Source organism: Alosa pseudoharengus, unplaced genomic scaffold (genome assembly GCF_046254945.1).
Source record: "Alosa pseudoharengus isolate Yale_2024_CS ecotype anadromous, Long Island Sound unplaced genomic scaffold, YU_APseudo_1.1 YU_APseudo_1.1_scf_12, whole genome shotgun sequence".
Taxonomy (NCBI): Eukaryota; Metazoa; Chordata; class Actinopteri; order Clupeiformes; family Clupeidae; genus Alosa; species Alosa pseudoharengus.
This window is the reverse complement of record NW_027468587.1, coordinates 19870785-19890312: the sequence shown is the minus strand read 5'-3', so window position 1 is coordinate 19890312 and position 19528 is coordinate 19870785. Positions and strand designations below refer to the sequence as shown.

General features: G+C 43.5%; 1 protein-coding gene across 1 annotated transcript; it reads left to right on the top strand.

Moving 5' to 3' along the window:
- The first annotated feature begins 229 nt into the window (after positions 1-229).
- Positions 230-19251, top strand: nagpa (N-acetylglucosamine-1-phosphodiester alpha-N-acetylglucosaminidase). Its single transcript, XM_076280429.1, has 11 exons — positions 230-432; positions 1978-2451; positions 4532-4671; positions 5699-5807; positions 7033-7161; positions 7466-7668; positions 8067-8114; positions 8561-8689; positions 9287-9418; positions 12757-12838; positions 18663-19251. Exons 1-11 carry the CDS (start codon positions 344-346, stop codon positions 18901-18903), a joined length of 1776 nt encoding a protein of 591 aa, XP_076136544.1. The 5' UTR covers positions 230-343; the 3' UTR covers positions 18904-19251.
- The last annotated feature ends 277 nt before the right edge of the window (positions 19252-19528 follow it).

The following is a 19528-nucleotide window of genomic DNA, read 5'->3' as shown; positions in this document are numbered from 1 at the left end:
CGACACCACAAAAGTGTTCCGCCTAGTATATTTCTGGTAACATTATGGCAACATTGTGTTAGTTTAGGACCATTCTAAAAATTGAATGCATGTTGCATGTTCTATCTAAATTACATTTTCGTGCGAAATTAATTTTGCATGGGGTGAAGTCGCGTAGTAGTTAACGTAGCTGACGTTGAAGCCAACGTTACTTCCCTACTACTCATCGTAGAATATTTTTTTGGCTAGTCTGGGGCATCATGTGATAGACACGGATAAGCAAACACGAATGCTTCTAACATGATAAACGTTTAGCTTGTGTGATATCTCGCTAGGACGACGTTTAATTCGTGGTCTCTATCTTATGGCAATATTATTAAACTGTGTGTACTGTTATGTATGGTTTTCTCTCCTATTATGCGCTGTAGGGTCAACGGAAGGTGTGAATACACGGTAAGATCAATGAACTGTTAACTAAAGGAAACTTTTCTTGCTATTCGGGCAGTATTAACGTTAATCACAAATGTCTCATTTAGACAGACTTACATGAGCTTGGAGAGTTAGTTTGGGAACGATATGAGAAGTGTGAACGTTAGTTAAGATGTCCAATTAAAGATTACATTAGCTGAGTCGTTTACATTTTTCAAAATGAAATGTTAACGTTGTCCTGTTGCATGTGGCCTCGTGATCAGGCGCAAACGAAACGAACACTTGCCTATTAGTTTTAGTTCCGTGAGTCAGCCAACCAACAGTCTTTCACTGCCTTTGTTTTGAGAAGATTGCAGTGATTTGTAGTCTAATCAATGCATTTTGGTGCAGGTAGACAGAAGCTCAATTTTATGAATGCGTTAGTGACAGTTGTCATTGATTGTGAAACAGTATTCGACAGGACTGAACCAACTAGGCTACTAGCGGCCACAAGAGGGTAGTGTTGACCAACATACATAAGGAACGGTGGTGGGGGAGTGCATGTCTAGTCTGCTCAAGAAATAGGCAAAGCATAGGGGTTGGGGAACCTTGACACTGGGTGCCCACGTTGAAGGATGTGTACAATATGGTCATATGATACCAGAGTTAAACGCGTCAGGCCTTGCATAACAGTTACACAATCGTTGACCCCATGTGAGATACTTCACCTGGTGGGTTGTTTTTCATGTGTTGTATTTGTTCTCTGCAATAAAATGTTGACTAAAAAGAGGAATAAAAAAAACATCTTTTGGAAATTGATTTTAATGCCTTAATTAAAAAAAAATGATGAAAAATCCAACCTTGTAAGGACACCAATTTTCTTTGCGAATGAATCATGTATCGTAAATAAATAAATGTTATTCCTTAAAATACAGGTATGCATCCTTATAAAGTTCTCTTGGCCTTTGGAATTAAAATACCCCCACCCTTCACCATACCTAGAGATTGGCATGGTTTTATTTCAGTTAGCCTAATAGCTGGTTTGATTTGCATTGAGAGTTGATCTTATGGAAAGTAGCCCATGCCAATCTCTAGGTATGTGATTATGTGGGGCTATGTTAATTATTTTAATTCCAAAAGTCAAGGGAACTTTATCAGAATGCATAGTATCCTGGATCCATGAAATAACTGGACTTTAAAAATAAAAATCTGCCTGCTTCTAGGGGAATTTAACATAGGGAGTTCTTTACTTATGCCCCCTGTATTTTAAGGAATAACATTTATTTATTTACGATACATGATTCATTCACAAAGAAAATTGGTGTCCTTAAAGGTTGGATCTTTCCTCATTTCTTTAATTAAGGCATTAAGATCAATTTCCAAAAGATGATTTGTATTCCTCTTTTTAGTCAGCTTTAGCATGGGGGTCTTAACTTATGCACAGCAATGTATATCAGCTTTCAGTACAATGTCAACTTTACAGCTAATTTCTCCAGAAAGTGTTCCAAGTCATTACCTATTGTCTGTCTCTATTATTACCTACTGTGAGATGTTAGCCATGAGTTTATTAATTTCCCATAATCTCTACAGATATTCTCTGGGCGATGACCTTCTATTACCCTACCCCGCTGGGTCCCAGCATGGCTCTCCACATTCCCACCGGCACGTGAGAGACTGCCAGCCTGTTGTCCATGGTAACGTCACCCACGAAACCTGGCCTGCCCACAACCGCAAGGTATCCCCTGTGGCCGAGTCCAGGGTGTTTGTGCCAGCCATATCCTCCAGGTGGGTGAGCGGCCACATCACGGTGGTCAGCGAACCCCTGAGGACCGTGTCCGTGTTGGAGCCCGGGGGCCAGGGGGGCTGCCAGCAGCGCCGGAGGACACAGGTGTCAGAGACAGCCAGACCGAAGAAGTGCCTGTACGCGCAGAACGGAGGTTTCTTTGACACGAAAAATTTCTCTTGTCTGGGAAACGTGGTGAGCGATGGAGAAATGGTGCAGGACAGTCGAGGAGTGCAGAACGCCCAGTTTGGGATCAGGAAGGATGGCACACTGGTCTTTGGGTGAGACACACATTCACTTCAGTGAACTCAGTGAAGTTAGAGGTTTAAGTTACTGGATAAGTATAAAAAATGGCAAACCGACTCAATTTCCTTTTCATGCCTCATACTTACCACAAACAATGGTCAATTTGGCTTAGTGCTGCTGTAGGGAGTAGTTGGGTATTACTGGTGTTCAAGGACACTTAAAGGTGCAGTCAGCGATCATACATGATTTCAAGCCCATACCATTTATGTCACTTTCAGCAATAATCTCCTCATGATCTGCTAGCTGCCCATTTTGCGTACTGGTCTCTGTAGGCAGCCCAGGCTCTGAAAACTGGAAACAAAGTAGGGGCAGCCTGTCCTCCTAACAAAAATGAAACCCTATGCCTAGTTTCTCCCTATGCTTAGGTAGGAGTGAGCTCCCTCTCTGGTGTGTTTCGTTTGGTCATTGGTTAAAATATAATGTACATTGTTTTGGACAAAAAAATCTGTTAATAATTTTGAATACAAACGTAAACATAAACAAACACGACTTCCTGCGCAATCCCTGACTGCATCTTTAAGCATACATCCAGAAGAGGCTAGAGCTGACCACAGCACTGTGGTCATCAGGTTCTCTGATGTTGGTTATACCTTTTTTTTACAGATTCTAGAATGAAAAATAAATATAAATTGCTGAGTGAAATTAGAAATAGACTTTTAAGCTGCCTTTCTTTGGGTGTGACATGGTTTATTCCTGTCCCCACATTCAGTCATTGTTGTGGAGTTCCAGTCTGTTGCTACATGGGAATTAGAGTAGAATCTGTATTCAGGAACTGTGTAGAAACTGTGGGAACTAAGAACCTCGGGAGATCTCTGACCTCAAATGACCCTCATGATATTTTCATGTTCTGCGAAAAAAGGCGGCATCCTTCGGAGAGAGAAAGCTATTTTGAAGCAGTTTTTCTTTGTGGTTCTGGGACAAAGCGTGCTTGTTTATGCTGACGTTTATGAACTCCTGCGTGGTGTAAATCCATAGTTGCTCCAAAGCCACCCCAAATAGCATGTCAGATGATTGAATTGAACAGTCACAGTTGTATAGTGTGAATGTTGCTCAGGATGTCATGTGAGGAGGGGAATTTAAGTATGTAAGGTCTGTTTGATCTAAACGGAGTTGTACAGTGGATGTGAAACACAATCTTTTATTCCACAACAGCAGCAGCACCTAAACACTATTGCGTAATGTGTCTGGTGTTCCCTGGAAAAACAGGCAACAAACAGCACTTGGTGTCCACTTAAGTTAGACAAGCTGTCAACCAGTAAAAGTTATGGGCCAGCTCGGAATTTTCACTGCACGAGAAGGTGAAAAAAAAAAAAAACATTCAAGAAGTACCAGAATCTATAACAAACTAAGTAAAATGATAACGTCAGCTACCTGGAACAGCGAGTGGAGCCGGGGTTGGGCAATTGACACCTAAACTGACCTTCTGTCAGTGGGTTAACGTTGCAGTGGGCTAGGTCCATTGAGAGATCTACAGCCAATTGTTATCTACCCCTTTTAAAGCAATCTCTGTGGTTATGCAAGATGTTTTGCCCGTCTTTCCTGTGAGTGGGATTGCTTGAAAAAAACAGAAATGGTCTTTTTTGTAGTTGCCAAAAATCTCTGGTCAAGCATGTGTTTAAAATGTGTTTGGGCCATCACTGTTGTTTGGTCTAAACATAATGTCTAAACATACATTTTGTATTAATGCTTTTTAATGTGACTTTTTCAGCCATTTCTAACATGTTGTGTCTTACTGAATAAATTTCTTTTCCAGAGAAAATGTGGCATTATATTACTGGATGTTTTTCCCTTGCTCTGTGGCCTAACATGTAGCTCTGGGCGTTAACATGTAGGTCTAGGGCCTAACATGTAATTGAACCTAAGTTAATCACATGACCACCTAGCCTGGCCTCGGCCTGCCTACGTACTGGTTTCCAGGCTAATGACCACCAGCTCTCTGGGAAAATTGAGTTAGTGCACACTGAGTTACTGTCCCTCCACAAGCACATCAGTGTGTTTATGATCCATGAGCACGTGCGTGTCCTCCTGATGGTTCTCTGTGCTCTCTGGCCGTAGGTACCTGTCTGAGGAGGACGTACTGGAGCGAGAGAACCCATTTGTGCAGCTGCTCTCCGGGGTGGTGTGGCTGCTCAGGAACGGGGAGGTGTACATCAATGAGAGCATGGAGGCCGAGTGCAGCAAGTCCCAGCAGACAGGTACTTTCATATCCTCTGTATAAACGGCATGGCAGTGTTTTGTGCAAATAAAAAAAAAATGTGTAATGACCTTATTTATTAATAATAATAATAATAAGCTTTATTTGTATAGCACCTTTCATACACAGAATGCAGCTCAAAGTGCTTTACATTTGCTTTACATTTACGTTTACAACACAATAATAGTCAGTCAGTCATTATCAATCACTTTCACTTTTCTTCATTGCTGTGGCCGTTTATGATCCAATCAGCAGCATTAACCTTATATCTGAAGAAATGTTGCAAAATCAAAGTTGGTTAATAGACAGGAAGTGATGGTAAAGCTGGGGAGGAGGAGAGTTCAGTTCAGTTCAGATAACTTTATTAGTCCCAGACGGGCCATTCGGTTTAGAGCCAACCCATCCATTAAGGGTTAAAGGTTAAAAAGTGCATTAGCATACAATGTATGCAATGTTAAAAATAATAAATAGACAAATAAGTAAGTAGTGACAGTGGGCAGGGTGATGACCTGATGAATGGCCATTAGCAGAATTTGACAGCTGTACAAGTTTGACCCTGTTGAGAAGTAAAGAATTGTCTGAAACTGTAAAATAGTTGAAAAGGTTTCATTGCGTTTTTGTGGGAAACTGAGAAATTTCTGTGATTTCCGTGGAGACAACTTTCAGTTGCCCCTCTAGACAAGTCTGTAATTTTGTTTATGAAAGATAGTTGCAAAATGATTACATGAGGGTATCCTTACAGAAACATAGGGCCTCTACGCAAATGAGTGTCCAACTTTTGATTTCAAAGCAAGTTCCTTCATATTGTGAAGCAATTACAGACTCATTAAACTTTGGTCAGAGCCAGTTTATAGTTTTTGAACTGTTTACATAACATTTCAGTGGTGACACAAATATGCTATTTGAAGACTTATTTTTGGCATAAAAGCTGAAAGGTTTGTACCACTTATGCTTGTCTGTTTCTGATGCCCGTGGTCGTGTGGTCTCGTATGTCTTATTCCCTTGTGCATGTGTCTCTGTGCTTGCAGGATCATTTGGGGAGTTTGTGAATGTGCTGTCGGCCAGGACAGCCGTGGGTCATGATGCTGAGGGCAGACTCGTCCTCTTCCACATTGACGGCCAGACGAAGACCCGAGGGTGAGAAATGCACAGAAAGAGTAGGGGGTGGGGGCAGGCGCGTGCGGTCCATATGGGCAGGTGGGGCAGCGAACTACCTGAAGCATCCTCCACAAAAAATAGTTCCTCAGCAAATCATTGCTCCAAGTCTATTTTTAATAATGTGATAGTCACATTAACTATCTATAGTTTCTGTAGGCTTTCCAACTATTTTTGGTCTATTGACATCAACTTTTGGTGATTCTCGTTGAGTTTAATGTGTCATGCAATGTTGGTGCAGGGCACCTCGACGATCGCATTAAATTAGAATATAAGTTAACACTGGTGTCTTCCTTGGTTTAGCAGCTGGTAGATTTAATAGCATCCTTGGACAGAGCAAAAACGAGAAGGCAACGGTGTTCAAAGGTATGGCCACATAGTTCTACAACGAGTGGTCAGACATGACACCCAACTGTTTTCAGTTGCAGTTATAAAGCCCAACTACTTAAAAAATATTAGATACATTAGTTAGCCAATTAGGCCAGACAGAACACAGAAAACTAGTTTTGTATGCTTCGCTGGTTTAACCTATGGGTTTAACGTGATGAGAATGGTGCAGACTTAATCAACTGATGGCCTTCTACTGACCTACAATTTTAATCCACTTCATTTCTGACTGTGAAATGATTTAAGCATACAGCAAAGTCCTGTAAAATATGTCATCTTAATGTAGCCCAAAATGATAGGCTATTAAAAAAAAAGACCGGGGTTTCTACCCTACTAAAATGGTCACCGCACGCTACTGGGTGGGGGGTGGCTAGAGCAGAAGACAACGGGGGGTGGAGAGAGAGAAGAAGGAAAGGTTGGGCGAAAGGCAGCAGTACTGCTTCACTATTGATTCCTTGTTCCGCGAGGGGGTTGGGGGTGTGAGTGAGTGAGGGAGTGACTTAATGGTCTTTGGGTTTAATGGGGCTTTCTGTAGTCAGTGGGGTGGTAAAGCAGGACGGCCTGACCACACTACACTAGCTGTGTGTGTCACTGTTTCATCGCAGATGCTGAAATACTATTTTTACTCAAATGTTTCTTTTACACTTTCCCTCTACTGACATCAGTTAATAACATTCGGTTAACATTAACCAGAGTTGGGCATTATTGAAACAATATTTAATGATTGTGTGTGTGTGTGTGTGTGTGTCTGTGTAGAGCCTCGGGAGCCAGAGGCAAAATCTGTGCTGACATGTCCTTACTGACATGTGTTTGTGTGCAGCATGAACCTGTGGGAAGTGGCCAATTTCCTTCAGAGTCAGGGGGTCATCAACGCCATCAACCTGGACGGAGGAGGTTCCGCCACCTACGTGGTCAACGGTTCCCTGGCCAGCTACCCCTCTGACCACTGGTTGGCTATTACATGCACAAGCATAAACACACGCACACACACACACACACACACACACACACACATGATTTACTTCATATTTGTCATCTTATCATATTCTATAAATGAATAATGAACAATAACTTCAACATTATATGATAGATAGATGGTTTACATTTTGCTTTAAGAATTTTTTTTGCTTTAAGAATTCCTACTAATTAACCCTTATTAACAATTCCTTTAGATATCTATGGGACATATCTGGGATGTTGTTTGTATGATGCTATGTTGACCTGTGCGTCCTTGCCCTTTTTTCCCCCTGCAGTAAGCTGCCCATGTGGCGATGCCCGCGCAACGTCTCCACCGTGCTGTGCATCCACGAGCCCCTGTGCCAGCCCGAGGACTGCAGCGCACACGGGACCTGTGTCCAGGGGCACTGCCAGTGCCACCCAGGGTGGCGAGACCCAGATTGTGCCAGACTAGTGTGCCAGCCCCCGGCATGCGGTGACCACGGGGTGTGCACTGACGGTGAGTGAGCCCAGCAGGGTCATGGTCGTGGTTGTGCTAATGACCGCTGGTTGGCCTCAGCCAGGCTTGCTCATCCCTTCAGCCTTAGGTGCTAATATGCCGCCCCTGAAAAATAGGTCGAGCATTTAACTAGTCAGCAAAATACTGTATGTGTCAGGAAGCTTTTCTAGTGACCGAAGTGCTTACTAAACTCTGTGTGTCCTTGTTTGTTTATGCTTCTTTTCAGTGTTTATGTAAATAAAATATAATATATAATAATAACACTAATAACCAAATTCCATTCCTGATCATATTCAGAGGTTGTAATGTATTCTAGTTCACAGTTTATGTCTGGAGAGATCATACTGTATCTTGGTGTCACTCGCCTCCCACTCTATCATCTTGTCGTTTCTCTTCAGGTGGCTGTGCCTGTTATGCCGGCTGGATAGGCTCAAACTGTAGCCAAGGTAAGCGCGCAGGAGCGTCAGGCGTGTCGGCCGTGACTTGTTATCCCATCTATCCCTAGAATGTGAGAAAGGAAAGCACAGTTCCTGTTTGAGGGCTGTTAGAGATGACTTGAGTGCTGCGGTTTGACAGACCGCAGAGGTAGCAGTAGTCACACGTTAGTCACGTCAGATAAGAGACAGGTCAGAAATGTAGAAAGATGACCCCAATGACCGCTCTTCTTCTGAGCACCGTTACCGTCCATTCATCAATCTATTCATCTGTCCATTACTATATGCTGTGTTCGAAATGTTCACTTGGACACTATGTAGTGAATCAGCCACGCAGCTAACACTCTCTGTCCCTGCCCTCTGCTCCCACTCTAACCCTCTACAGCTGCCCCCCTCCCCCTCCCTCCTCCTAACCAAAGGCTGTTTGTCCTCCTCTTTCTCTCCCCCTCTCTCTGCAGTGTGTCCTATGGGTTTCTATGGCGACGGCTGCAATCAAACATGCAGATGTGCAAATGGAGGCACATGCGACCCCGTCCACGGCAGCTGCTCTTGTCTGGCCGGTTTCCATGGTGATCTGTGTGAACAAGGTGTGTGTGTGTGTGTGTGTGTGTGTGTGTGTGTGTGTGTGTGTGTGTGTGTGTGTGTGTGTGTGTGTCTAGGCTTTCTTCAGGCATGCATCATGATGATGTTTTAAAAACGCACTTGTTTCCCCATACCATGTATGTGAGTGGTGAACCACAGGCTCAGCATTTTGCTCTTTTTACTGAGGCCTCATTATTGTCTTTGTAGATGCCTGTTGTATCACTTCCCTCTTCTATATTAAACCTGAACAGTTTATTCTGTACAGACATGTACTTTGTGCAGTTGACATCACTCAGAGGGATGTTAGGGAGCGTTGGGCTGTTTACTGCAAACTTTTACAGCCCTAACAGCCTCAGAGATTACAGCTGATGACAGTTGAGGTTCAGAAACCTCACGTGTAAATGGAGAGAGAATAACAAATGAATTAGAAACATTTTTTTATTTGGTCCTTCTGAGATGGAGTAGACTTGTAAACACTCATCTATTACCTGTTTGCTAAAGACCAACCAAAGATCAATTTTGGCATGTTGACAGTAACACATCTCCGTCAGACCATAAATGTTCATCTGTCTGTCTGTCTGTCTGTCTGCTTCTTTACCCAGAATGCCCCCTAGGCTTCTACGGACTGAGCTGTCTGATGCCGTGCCAGTGCGCAGACATGTGTCCCTGTGACCCTGCCACGGGAAGCTGCAACGTCACCTTCCACAGAGAGCAAAACCACACCATGCACAGAGGTAGGCTCTGGATTGTGGTGTGTCTGTGTGTGTGTGTGTGTCTGTGTGTGTGTGTGTGTGTGTGTGTGTGTGTGTCTGTCTGTCTGTCTGTCTGTCGATGTGCTGTGTGTGTGTGTTTATAAACTTGTTTGCATGCAATGAGGAAGTTTTGTCAGGGTAAATGAAGTCAATGTTTTCCCCCAAGCATAATAAAATAGCTGTTTCTGTTGATGTGCACTGTGTGCAGCTTTTGCTATATAAATGAAATGATGCATCATAGAGAAAAAAGACAACCATCCAAAGTCAGAAATGTAGATCTTTAAAATAGCACTGAAAAGACCCCAGGAGTGGTTTGTAAAGTGTACTTTAGGACAGCAATGATTAATCAATTAGTTGTCGACTATCAAATTTAACTGCTATTAATAACTATTTTGATAACCGATTAATTGATTTGTGTCATTTTTAGGAAAAACATAAAAAATCTCTGATTGTAGCCGCTTAAACTTAAATATTTTCAGCTTTACTCTGTCCTCTATGACCGTGAACTAAATATCTTTGGTGTGTGGACAGAACAAGGCATTTGAAGGCATAATCGTGAGCTTTGGGAAATAACAATAAAAAAAAATTCACTATTTTCTGGCATTTCATCGATCAACTAACAACTAATTGATTAATCAAGAAAATAATCGTCAGCACACCGTGAACACACAGTGAGGTGAAGCACACACTAATTCCGGCGCAGTGAGCTGCCTACTACAACGGCGGCGCTCGGGGAGCAGTGAGGGGTTAGGTGCCTTGCTCAAGGGCACTTCAGCCGTTCCTACTGGTCGGGGTTCGAACCGGCAACCCTCCGGTTACAAGTCCGAAGCGCTAACCAGTAGGCCACGGCTGGCCCACCATATAAGCATGTAGAATATCTTGAAATACTTGTTTACTTTCTTGGGAAATGTAATATGCAGGTATAAAGTGTCGAGTCTGCTACGTGTCAGAATGTTGTTGTCTTCACAGCTGAGTGTGAGTGAAGAGAGAGAGAGAACAGATAGGCAGGAAATTGCTTTTATTTTTTGAATCTTTGACTTTCCATCTCTGGTCCTTATCCACCTCTGTCTTTCCACCTCTCCCTCTCCCTCTCTCCTCTCCCTCTCTCTCTCTCTCTCTCTCTCTCTCTCTCTCTCTCAGTGTTTGTTCCTGGTCTGCTCTGTTTCTTTGGTTTTATCTAGCTGTTCATCTTGTGTTGCGGTTCCAGACGTTTAAAGGGATAATTTCCCAAAGAGATGTTTACCATTATCTTCTCTGTCTCAGGCCAGTGGTCAATATAAACAAATTCAATGAAATGTATTACAAACATAATCTGAACATAATGTTTGAAATCATCAGTTTTGCATTCAGAATTTCACCTCAACTCAGAATTGTAAGGCATGACATTTGTCCCAGCTAGCCAGTGTTTGCTTGTTGTTGTTTTGAAGTTGTAGGATTTGGTCATCCTTTTCAGTTTGCTGTTGTCTGAGGTTTTCTCGTGGCTTTTCTCTCTCCCTCTCTCTCTCTTTCTTTCTCTCTCTCTCTCGCAGTCTTCCACTTCCTTTCTTCTTTCCCACTGCAGACATCTGCTTCCCTTTGTGTCTTTCTGTGCCATTCTTCCTTTCCCTTCCTTTTCCCTCTTTAAGCCTGTTTAGTATTTTCTACTCTTTTTTGCTTTCACTCTGTTTGCCCGTCCCGTCCTCCCTCTGCTGACACTTGATAGCTCCCCCAGTAAGTAGTCTGTTGGTGTGATAAACAAAGCTGGTGGGGGGGCTCTGGTGGCCCTGATTTGTGTGTGTGTGTGTGTGTGTGTGTGTGTGTGTGTGGTGTGTGTGTGTGTGAGTGAGAGCCAGGGCAGCAGAGAAAGAAGACCTTGCAGAATCTCACACAGCTATCACTCCCCACTCAGTTGGCCTTGAATATGCACATTACCACCACTACAGAATGCGCACACACACAGGCATAAGCATACTCCCACGCACATACTCCCATACACACATTCACACTCAGGAACACTTAATTGTCTCCCTGACCTTTCCCAAACTGTAATGGAAATAAAAAGACACTTTTTTTGTCCTCCTGTCCTTTCCCTTCCTTTCCCTTCCTTCTCTCTCCCTCCCTCTCCATTTTCTCTCTCTCTCTCTCTCTCTCTCTCTCTCTCTCTCTCTCTCTCTCTCTCTCTCTCTCTCTCTCTCTCTCTCTCTCTCTGCGTTGGTATGGTCACCTTTAGCCCTCTCATGCTGAGCTGATAATGAACCCGGTGGCATCTGTGGCGAGTCCCCAGCTGATTGCTCTGGCTGGACTCTGGCTGCAGTCTGCCCGAGAGCTCAGTGGCCTCGTTGTTATCTGTCTGGCAGCAGGACCGACCTGCCAGTCAGAGATGGCCCACTCCTGTCCTACCAGAGCCCTTGCCACAGATGGAGGGTTTAAAATTAGACCCCCCCCCCCCCTCCACCAACCTTCATCCCCATCCAGACTCGTCCCTATTTCCCCGCCGTCCACCCTATCCTTCCACCCCCCAACCCCCGCTTTATCAGGGACCTGCCTTGGCCTTTTAAGGGTCCATTTTGGGAATTATCAAAGCAGAAGATTATCCACCGTACAGATACTCATGCATGCATGCATGCACACGTGCATCAAACACACAAACACACAAACACACACACACACACACTCACATTGCTGCTGTCCATGTAGCGTTTGTTCCCCACGTGAATCCCAAGGTGTGTGGTGGCTGAGGGAAACTCGGGGCTTATCAGGGCTGTACTTTGCCTCTGTTTTGCATGCAGGTGGAGAGATGTGTGTCAGTGTGTGACTTCAGTGACCTTTGCAGAACAGGGCTGTGGCTGCTTTTGTATGTATATATTTCTGTGCATTTGCACACCTGTTTGAAAGTGTGTGTGTCTGTGTGTGTGTGTGTGTGTGTGTGTCTCTCTCTCTCTGTCTGTGTGTCTGTGTGTGCGCTTGGATGTGCTTGTGTGTGCATGCAAGTTTCCATGTATGTGTCCTTCGCTATAACATTAAATGAAGCTCCCCGGCAGTGACTATTGTTTGTGTGTGTGTGGTGTATGTGTGTGCACGGTACCCGGGGCGAATGTGAATTAAGGGCTGGTGGTAGTTGTGCACTATAAGGCACTTGGGGTGAAGGTGTTGATCTGTCTGAATTACGCTGTGTTATGTGGTTCAGAGTATGAAAACAAATTTCCCCTGTGGACAATAAAGACTATCTATCTCTCTATCTCTCAATCTCTCCATATCTGTCTATCTATCTATTTATCTATCTAGATAGCGAGCCATATGGTCTTCTGTGTGTGGTCATGTTTATTTTGTTCTTCTTACAGTTGGCCACTGCCTTGCCGTGGGGCTGTGGAGAGACTGGAAGGAAGAGGAGGACGCACACACACCAAAGCCTTACTTTACTGAGTAAGTAGTTTCCCAGTGTACAGACACACACACACACACCTTACAGCTTCACATTACCTCTCCTCAAATACACAGCACACCCTCACCCTACCTCACCCTGAGCATATACACAAACCATATCGCCTCATTCACCCACACGCACACCAGCAACACACACACACACACACACACACAGCCCTAACCAGTGCCCCAAACCCACTCAGCTGAAGTAACCTTCAACGTCCTCACCGTTGTTCCATCTCACTCCTCCTCATACCAACACAGCCTCTTTGGCTGGAGTCACTCCCGTCGTCAATACCTCTCTGGCCTTTACACATTTCTTAACGTCACAGGGCAGCTTTTTGAGCTCTGTTACTCGGCAACCACACAACAAATTCCATGTGTTCTGATTGGATGATCGTGGTAATTTGCTTACTGATGATTAAAGTAGTTTAGAAGAAAAAAAAACCTCCCCAATATAAATGTCCGCAATACTCAGGAACACTACCAAGCTACATTGCTCAGAAAGTTGCCTTGTGTATCATCCGCTTTCCTCTTGAGTCCTATACAACAACAGTGTGAGTTGCACAACAACATGGCTACTTTGTACGTCTGTGGACTTGACAGTGGAAAAGTCCACAGTGGTAATTGTTGTGTTTTATCTGGGCACCTGAGTGCTGTGTTTGGACCGAGGAGCACAACACTTTGATTATTGCCATGGGAATATGGCTCCTCCATTGGACTCTGTTTTTATGGTGATTGCGGATCGTGTGACCTTGTAAACAAAGCTGCACAGTGCAAGCCATTTGTACATTTCTTAGGGCCTGTCCACACGGAGGCGCTTTTTAGGTTAAACGCAGAGGTTTTGCTTCGTCCAAACGAATCCTGTAAACGCACTGCCCGAAACCGCACTTTTCTGAAACCTGGTCCCAGAGTGGAAAAATCTGAAACCGTAGCCCGTTTGAATTCGTTTAGACAGCGAAACCGCACATCCTGCTTGCGTATCGATGATGTCATCGCCACGCCTCAGCTGCCCTGGATTTGCACTTATAGTATTGCCAACAATACTAGTTATCATACATGACATTACCTACGATTACACTCCGTTAAGATAAATATCACAACTCATACTGCGCAGCGCCAATAGCTTATGACTTGGTGGACTGAACACTGTTTTTCCCGGTGTTTTTATGCATTCTAGCTACTGTCAGTGACGCGAGAGAACTTAAGTTATTAGGAAAGTGCGGTGTAAGTTTAGGCTACATTAATTTGTGCGTAGTGCCAGTGTCATTCATTTATTTTACATGTCTTACAACATATACATGCATTCACAGTCGAGTGAAATCAGAAAGACGCTTAGAACTCACGTTAAGCCGATGGTAGCACACTGAATGCAAATGCGCGATTTGATGCAGGCAAACGTATTGACTGTTATTAACGAAGGTTTTATAGCAATATTATAAACAGGGTTGGGTAGTAACGGATTACATGTAATCTGGATTACGTAATCAGATTACAAAAATCAAGTAACTATAATCAGCCCAGATTACAATAAAAAAAATTGTGTAATCAGATTACAGTTACATTGTTCGGGATTACCTGATTACATTTTATCATGCAAGCAATGCAACTTTTTAATGGTAGCCTAGTTATCTTTTAATTCGACAAGCTTCGGGCTTGCCGGTTCGATCCCCGACCAGTAGAAAAAATGTGGGCGGGGGAAGTGGTTGAGCACTGCTCTCCCATGCCCACATCCACGACTGAAGTGCCCTTGAGTAAGGCACCTAACCCCTCATTGATCCCCAAGCGCCGTTGTAGCAGACAGCTCACTGCTCCGGGTTGGTGTGTGCTTCACCTCACTGTGTGCTCATTGTGTGCTTCACCTCACTGTGTGTTCACTGTGCTTCACTAATTCGCGGATTGGGAGACCAAATTTCCCTCACGGGATCAAAAAAGTATCTATACTTACTTACTAACTTATTTACTATTGGGGCAGGTCTCTCGGCACACTGCCTGATCTTTTCCTCCTAATCTTAATGTAGCCTCTTGTTTTAGTGTTACTGTTTACTTTGAGAAAGTCACCAGGTCCCCCTGGTTGAAAAACATCCCAAAGGAATCATTTTCTCCCCCCACAATTGAAATGGACATGGTGTCATTCAATCTCAGGCCATGTCCCTGGGTCAAAAAAATCCAGCGAAAGCTAAATTCATTGTCCAGGTGTGCCCTTATAAAAGTTAAGATGAGTTGTGCATGTTTGGAGAATAGTGATCCATGATCACATCCATGATGACTAAGTGATCAATTTTGGGGGAAATTTCAACCACCAAAATACCACCCCCAAAGTGAAGAATAGCTATAAAAATGTATTAGTTTTGGGTGTTTTTCAGACAATGGGACCTGGTGACCTCAAAGTAAATGGTAACACTAAAACAAGGGGCTACATTAAGATTTTTGGAGGAAAAGATCAGTTAATTCACACAGGAATGCTTTACTCAGAGCAAAGAGATTTCTTAGATGTAATAAAATAATAAACAGAAAAATAGAATGAGAATTCTTTCATCAATTCAGTGGTGGTGTCTTTTACTTAAGGGACATATTTATTGAAGTAATCTAAAAGTAATCCTAAAGTAATCAGATTACGTTACATGTTTTTGGTAATCCTGATTACGTTACTGATTACAAACATTGCCATGTAATTTGTAGTCAGTAATGGATTACATTTCAAAGTAATCTGACCCAACTCTGATTATAAATGTGGCGACAGAATAGCCTAGAACTTGGGTAAGCCTTGCGTTAGTAGCCTAATTGCGGTGATAGCCAAAACTAATGTGAATCACGGACTATCTTACAACCAAAGAAAGTAAAGGTGATTAGTAATCCTACCTGCGTTAGCCATATAAAGAACGGGACTGCACCCTTCACAAACCGTAAAATAAAGTTTATTAGTTTTACAGTTGACAGTTCACCATCAGTCCACACAAACAATTCTGGTTTCCTTGCACTAGCCATTTCGTCGTAGCCTATTCTGTCTGTTTGTAAAGCGCAAGTTTTGGTCAATTTCTGTAAAGAAACAGTGCCACCTATAGGCCTGGGGTATGAAGTAACGTGTTGAGTCGTGTTGAGATGGATCCGTTTGGACGCAAATATTCTTTCCAGGGAAGACGGAGGAAAAAAAGATCGGTTTGGTAAGTGTGGACTCAGGGGCGTAGCCAGGATTATTTTATAGGGAGGGCCAGCTGGGTCCAGACTTTTTATTGGGGTGGCACTTGGGAATCAAAACTACTATTTAAAAACTACTCAAAAAGTTTTGAAGATTAGGATAGCCTATTTTAATAATGGTAATAAGTTGTGTAAAGCCAACACTGATACACAGGTCAGTTTGTTGTCCACTCCAAATCATTTTCCATAAGCCAATGCTATAAAAAGTACATTATGACAATGCACCTTACTTAATCAGTCTTATTCAAATGATGTTAAAGAACAATAATAAATACTACAAATATTGTATTCAGATATTTAATCTTATACTGATGGCCAAACTATATTTCTTTCTGATATCCATTCTAAGTACTTGGCTGTAAGTAACATGGCTCTGAATTAAGAAATGAACCCTTAGAACCTAGACTGTTTTAAGGGCTTTTCCACTACTTTTAGTTGTAAGCATTTAACCTGGTCATTGTAAGTGCCATTTACACATGCTATATTTTTTTCAGAACAGTCTAGGCTACCCAAATCTGCCACCAATTCATATTAATACTTGCATTGATTTAATTTTGATTTTTAAGCAATACAAAGACAAAAAGCGTATTATACCATTCTTATTTTGAAATGTATCTCTGTCAGCTGGACATGACTTTCATGTATGTGTAGGGCAGACTGTCCTGAATCTGGCAATATAAGAACCATGGTGGAGGGGGGCTTTGGGGCTGAGCAATTTACAGACATGTGGTGTGCGCCTTACAGAAATAAATGCCATTTTTTTTTATTTAGTAATGAAAAATGCCCTTTCTGCGCTCCATATCTGTGACATGAACTGATCTGACCTGACTGAACCCGAGTTTGCGTGTTCTGTGTGTACACTAATGATGATTCTAAAACTTTTTACTGCCTTGTCATGAACAAAGTGAATGCAAAAAGGTGTTTCTTTGTCGAATAAATTGGGATGCAATGTGAGTCTCGAATTGGATGCCATGCAGGAATTTGCTGGGATCTCAAAACCGCATTATGAACATACTTTGCCATAGAGAAACACATGATAGCGTTGGATTATGAACATGCCTTGCCACTACAACACACAAAAACGTGGGGTAAGTGGAGCTATATGAAGTTATTATTTTGATGTCATTTTGTCTGTTTTATAACCCAGAAGGATGTACTTGGTATCAAATTATAGCTCTGTATCTCCTCTTTCATCTGACATGCGTGGCATATCTATCCGATCACAGGTTCGTGAGTAGGGCCTAATTCAAACGAGAGTTGGTTTTTGTACATGATGTTATTTTGCAGTCACGTTGTCTGTTTTTATAGCCCAGAAGCATCGATATACTTGGTACCAATAGATAGCCCCGTGTCTCCTCTTTCTTCTGATATGCTTGCCATATCTATGCGATCACGGGTTCGCGAGTAATTCAAATGAGAGTAATGGGTGCGCAGGTAAACTATAAATATGAATCAATTGATTTAATTTCATGATTTTTTTTTTTTTATATACTTGATCGCAGAGGCAAGAGTTTAGTCTCTTTGGAAAGCCCTACTTCTGCTCTGTCACACAATTAAAGTTTCATCTCGCTGCGATGAACAGTTCCGGAGCAATGTAACAAAGAACTCGGGCAAAGCAGCCTCTGCCTGACCAGCTATGGCAAGAACCACACGCAGTCAGCAAATTATGTTTTTTATAAAGTAGCCTAGCCTAGGCCCTATTAGCTACTTTTATTGGAGCCATGATATGTGCCTAATATGCTTGCATTTCACCCGAATTTTATCGAAATATTTTTGTAACAGCGTTACCGCGGGCATCCGATTATTTCTGATCAGCCCCACACGTCAATGTCAATGTCAAGAGCCTACCTAAGGACAGCCCAACGCAGCTCACTTGGCTATGATTCGTGACACATTCTAATCTTATTAGCATTAATGTTCCAACTCATCATCAACTCACCTGTTGTTACTGAGGTTAAGTAGTAGGCTAGGCTAGTCTACTGTCAAGTGTTGTTAACAGATGACTTGAATTGTCCCGCTGCTGCTGCTGCACTAGGCCTACTCACGATTTGATCACAACCGTGGGCTACACTTCCTGACTGGGCCAATGGTCGTAGATAGAGTGCAGTAATTGGTTCAGTCCATGCTTTGCAAAGTGTTGGCAAAGTGCCGTCGAAAACGGCAGCAAGTTCTTTTTTACTTTTCACTGAACGGAGCTGGGGGGGGCCAGCAGGGTGGCCAAGCTTTGACCAGTGGTGGCCGTGGCCCCCCCTGGCCACCACGTAGCTCCGCCCCTGTGTGGACTAGGCCTTAGGCACACAGGCAATGCAAACACACATTTACATGCAAATCTTTGGAGGTAACTGTAGCTGCATTCCAGCTCTGGGCCATGTTATATGCAGACAGATTGAGATTAAATTGTATCACTTCCCTGCTATATCACCACCTCCTTCTCTCTTTTCTCTTTGTCCCTCATTATCTCCCTCTCTCTCTTCCTCTCTTTTTCTCTCTCTCTCTCTCTCTTCTCTGTCCCTCATTATCTCCCTCTCTCTTCCTCTCTTTTTCTCTCTCTCTCTCTTCTCTCTCTGTCTCTCTCTCTCTCTCTTCTCTCTTCTCTCTCTCTCTCTCTCTCTCTCTCTCTCTGCAGGCAGACCTGGCTCGCTATCGCCACAGTCTTGGCCTCTCTACTGATGGCGAGTGTGGCCGGTAACCTGATCCAAGCGTGCCGAAAATGTAGCGTGCGGCCCAGCCAGGCACGGTACTCTTATACCCCCCTGCAGGAGCTAAACGGGGGCTTGAGCCGGGGAGAGGAGCTGGGCGGAGGTAGGGGCAAGAGAGGAGGGGGAGGGGACTTCCAGCTGGAGGACTCGGATGAGGATTCCTCCTGATAGGAGCCACCAGAGAATGTGCCTGTGTGTTTGTTTCTGTGTGTGGATCTGTATGTATGTGTGTGTGTGTGTGTGTCTGTGTGTGTGTGTGTGTGTGTGTGTGTGTGTGAGAGAGAAAGAGAGAGAGAAAGAAATTGAGAGAGAAGTTGATGTATAAAATTGTTTCTTTGTGTGCTTGCATCTCTGTGTCTGTGTGTCTATACTTGCTGTCCTGTGACTCCACAGAAGTCCCTGCCTTAGCGAGTGCCTCAGAGGGGTTTTTTTTGCACTGAGAGCCCTGCTGTCCACAATCCACACTCATTAGCACTTGCTTCCCATTAGTCAAAGAGAGGGCGAGAAAGAGAGAGAGGGAGGGAGGGAGGGAGAGAGAGAGAAGAGAGAGGGAGGGAGGGAAAGAGAGAGAGGAGAGAAGGGCCGTATCAAAACAGTCCTTGTTGGTGCTAGTCCCTTTTGTCCTTGCTCATAATCAGTGATTCTGGTGAAGCTCTGCCATTGTGGCCGGCGTTCTGGGTCACAGGCAAAGCCGACGAAGTGAAGCTGTCAGTCCCACACTCTCAGTCCAGCTGGCCCCATAGAATGGCCTGGCCAAAAAGCCTAAAAAAGATCCTTGTAATAGTGTGTGTGT